This window comes from Eschscholzia californica, unplaced genomic scaffold (assembly GCF_041429995.1).
Source record: "Eschscholzia californica isolate CP2 unplaced genomic scaffold, dmEscCali1.0.p SCAF_4, whole genome shotgun sequence".
In the NCBI taxonomy this organism is placed as follows: domain Eukaryota; kingdom Viridiplantae; phylum Streptophyta; class Magnoliopsida; order Ranunculales; family Papaveraceae; genus Eschscholzia; species Eschscholzia californica.
The window spans coordinates 39153665-39158061 of NW_028238461.1; the positions used below are offsets into that span (position 1 = coordinate 39153665).

General features: G+C 34.5%; 1 protein-coding gene across 1 annotated transcript; it reads left to right on the plus strand.

The window, feature by feature from the left end:
• The first annotated feature begins 330 nt into the window (after positions 1-330).
• Positions 331-1541, plus strand: LOC147544582 (ethylene-responsive transcription factor ERF105-like). Its single transcript, XM_086637414.1, has one exon. It carries the CDS (start codon positions 523-525, stop codon positions 1336-1338), a length of 816 nt encoding a protein of 271 aa, XP_086493540.1. The 5' UTR covers positions 331-522; the 3' UTR covers positions 1339-1541.
• The last annotated feature ends 2856 nt before the right edge of the window (positions 1542-4397 follow it).

Genomic DNA, 4397 nt, shown 5'->3' on the forward strand with positions numbered 1-4397 from the left:
TCTCTCCCCTCTTAGCTTAAATAGAATCATAGGTCTAGATTTTTGTAATAAAAAATTGAAGTATATATCTATATCTCTTTAGCTGATTTAGTTAAACAGTGTGACCAAAGTAAAATATGGTGTTTGTAAAGTAACACCATAAAAGCATGAAAGACAAAGTTGACAAAAAAAAGAGAAAAAAAAGAGGAGGGGCTAAAGACCCCCGACCAAAGTGTCGTAGGCACTCAGATTGTAGATTTGGTCGGGGGTCTATAGGAGTTTGGTTGGATGCTTTTAGCCGCACCCAAAAAGCAAGAGAGGAAAGTGGAAAGTGGATGCTTCTTCGTGGGATCTAAGAATCTTCTTCTTACCTCTCTCTCTCTCGTTTCGGCTTCTTACTGAAACAAGAAAGTTTCTCTCTCTATAAATACTAAAGAATCACACTTCCTTTCCCTTCCACTCTCAACCTTCGACTCAATCTCTCTCTCTCTCTCTCTCTCTCTCTAAAAACTTCTCTCTCTAGAAACCCTTTATTTTTAGGCCATGGCAACAAACGATGATTATTCAGCTCTTGATTTAATCAGACAACATCTCCTCGGTGATTTCGCTTCTCTCGAAACATTTCTCAATGATTCAGTTTCTAATAATTCAATTGTTCCAGAAGAACCAGATATTCAAACTTATGATTACTTGAAATTTGAACAAGATAATAAAACTAATAACGTTTTTGATTTCTTCTCTCATAATCCTATATCTTTTGATAATCAAAATTCAAATGATTTTTTCAAATTCAAAACAAATTCAAATGAAATTTCAAGTTCAAATTCTAGATCTGAATCTGAATTGAATTGCACTAATGATCGGAAACCGAAACCTTCGTTGAAGATATCTGTTCGGTCGGATTCAGGTGAAGTGAAGAAATACAGAGGAGTAAGACAACGTCCGTGGGGGAAATTCGCGGCAGAAATTCGAGATCCAAGTAAAAAAGGATCTAGGGTTTGGCTTGGTACTTATGAAACAGCAATTGAAGCTGCTAAAGCTTATGATCGTGCTGCTTTCAAGATGAGAGGAAGTAAAGCAATTTGTAATTTCCCACTTGAAGCTGGTAAAGAGTCCGATGAATCAACGATAAGAGTTTGCCGGAAAAGAAGAAAAGAGATTGAAGAAGAAGATATTAAAATCAAACAGATCAAGATAGAAGTTTCGCCGGAATCTGACGTCATTCAACCAACAACTTGTCCGTTAACGTCGTCGTCAACTTGGACGTCTACTTGGGATTTTAACGACGTCTTTGATGGGCCGTTAATATCGCCGTTATCTGGACTTCCTTTTGGTTTTCCACAATCGATGACTGTGTGAGAGTTTTGACGGTGTTGATTAGGTTTATTGGACGTGAGGGTGATGAATTTTTTTTTGTTTGTTTGTGAATATACCTATTTGTTTATTTTTTTAATGTTTGTTGGGAAATGATCCAGAACGGATATCCATGTGATTTTGGATATAGTGGATGCAAATGTAATTACTACTCGCCTATGACATCAAACTCAACCTTCGCCTACAAACTAGGTTTTATTACTTTTCAACAAAAAAAAAAAAAAACTAGGTTTTATTACGCTTTTAGTGAAGTAAAAGGACTAAAGGAGTGGGATTCTCTTTGAAAATTTATAATGAACCATCTACTTGATTAGTGTCTAATATTGATGTCATGTCTCATTAGTTTAGCACTAGTGGGTCGATTGACATTTTCGTAATGACTAACTGCAAATGTTAATAACTGTTTTTTAAGAAAATCAATTTCATTAGAAAATCATTGATAACTTTTCTATGATCCTATCGACATAATGTTAATCATAACATGTCACTTCTAACTTGAATCTGATTTATAAATCATTTACAGTCACGATTCTTACAAAAGATGCTATTTTTGTTGCATGATTCTTTAGAATGACTCCCATCAAAAATGAGATTTGGTAGAAATCAAGATTTCTTGTTCTGTTTGACTACTAAAAATCTAAGGGCTCTTGAATCCTAAATTCAAATTTTGTATTGGACCAAAATCTCATCCTACCCCTTAAGATTTGTTAGGATTTTGGATTCATAAATTTGAATTTCAAACTTAAAATCAACCTAAATAATATCTCCTTGCGAACATATTCTCTCTACAAAACAATTAGTTTAAAAATAATTTTTTCAAAAGTCGTTTATTTTTTCCAAAAACTCGAGAATTATTTTCCCTACAAAATTGCTTTTCAAAAACCGTTTTTGTTTTTCTGAAAATTTTTTTTTTATCCCAAAATTATTTTTTTCCCAAACCCCAATTTTTCCGACAACCATTTCTTTTCCAAATCATTTTTCCCCAAATAACTTTTTTCTAGAAAACTGTTTTTTCTCGAAAATCCTTTTTAATACCGAAAAGTTATTTTCCTAAAAAGACTGAAAAATCGTTTCGTTTTTTTTTCTCGAAAACCGTTTTTCACGTAAACTTTTTTTTTTGAAAATCGTGTTTCCTTTAACCGAAATTTCCTAAAAGTTGTGTTCCCTACCCACAGTTTTTTATTTCTCGAAATACATTTCTTTTCGATAACCGAAATTTCTTGAAAATTTTTTGTTTTAAAAAGGCCGTTTTTTCCGAAAACAATTTTGTATTAAAAAAAAAACGATTTTTGTGAAAAAGAAATTTCGGTTATAAAAAATGTTTTCTGGGCTTAATTTTTTTTAGGAAAAAATGTTTTTCCAGGAAAACGATTTTCGAGAAACAAACGGTTTTCGAGTTTTTGAGGAAATATCGATTTTCGAGGAAAAACAATTTTTTAGAAGCTGCGGTTTTCGGGAAAAAGAAAACATTTTTCCGAGAAAATTGAAAACATCTTTACGAAGAAAGAACTTTCGAAGAAAACAGTTTTGACAAAACGAGTTTTAACTTAAGAAAAAAATAAAGAAGCGTTTGGAAAACTCATATAGTAATCAATCTTAGGCTTCTTTTTAGTTACAAAAAAATTATTTGAACCTATGAATCTGCGGAGTCATGAGTCCTTCGGGTCCATGATTCAGTCATCCAAACTCACCATTAGTTAACTTTTTCTCTGCACTTCTTTTCTTATTAGGTTTTTTTTGAGTTAATTCCTATATGGCCCCCTACTTTGTGACCAGCTTCCTTTATGGCCCCCTTTTTTTTCGTAAATTCAAATATGGCCTCCTATTTTCAGATAAATGTCATTATTACCCTTCTTAATTCTAAATTTAAAACAATAAAAAAAATTATTTTCACCTCACCCCTCTCTCTCTCCACCTCATCTCTCCCTACACCTCACCCCTCTCTCTCTCTCTCTCTTTCTCTCCAATTCACCTCTCTCTCTCTCCAACTCACCTCTCTCTCTCCTACTCACCCCTTTCTTCTCCGGCAAGGTGGCCGGCCGGAAAAATTTTCCGACCGGGCCACCTTCAAACTTACAAAAAAAACAAATTTCTCTCTCCACTCTCTCTCTAAATTTTTTTTTTTTTTAAATCTCTCCACTCTCTCTCTCTCTAAAACTCCGGCGAAGGGGTCCCTTCGCCGGAGTTTTAGAGAGAGAGAGTGGAGAGATTTAAAAAAAAAATTTAGAGAGAGAGAGGAAAGAGAATTTTTTTTTAAGTTTGAAGGTGGCCGTCCGGAAAATTTTCCGACCGACCACCTTGCCGGAGAAGAAAGGGGTGAGTTGGAGAGAGAGAGAGGTGAGTTGGAGAGAGAGAGAGAGGTGAGTTGGAGAGAGAAAGATGTGAGTTGGAGAGAGAGAGAGAGAGAGGGGTGAGGTGTTGGGAGAGATGAGGTGGAAATAATTTTTTTTTTTTATTGTTTTAAATTTAGAATTAAGAAGGGTAGTAATGACATTTACCTGAAAATAGGGGGCCGTATTTGAATTTACGAAAAAAAGGGGGCCATAAAGGAAGCTGGTCACAAAGTAGAGGGCCATATAGGAATTAACTCTCTTTTTTTGTTGAAGGGTAATATATTAAGATAAAAAGTCTATTACAACAAACAAAGTAGAAAAACAAAATTACAATAAGTAAAATAGAAATACAAAATAGCAGAACTGAGGAATTGCAAAGATAGGGTCGATTTTTTGAGCATTCTTAGTTCTGTAGCTTGCAAATCTGGCGGCTCCTCTTGGGAATGATATGCAATTTGATCTTAAGAGTCCTTCTGGTTGGTTGAGAGATCAAACTTCTATCTAACTTCCTGTAACATTGAAGATGGATTAAACATACATCCACAGTTTCAAGAAGAAACGAGGATGTCTGCAAGATGGAACCATTAGATGGTTCCGAGTTATCCCACAAGTATTCTCCATATAAAGAGACCATATCCACTCGAGTTTTACATTGTAGAAATAGGTTAGATACCTGGAAAATGGGATCGCCGACATAGCCAGAGTTAAATA

Excerpts from the sequence above, each read along its gene's own strand:
- LOC147544582 (XM_086637414.1), top strand. The coding sequence starts at position 523 with ATGGCAACAAACGATGATTATTCAGCTCTTGATTTAATCAGACAACAT.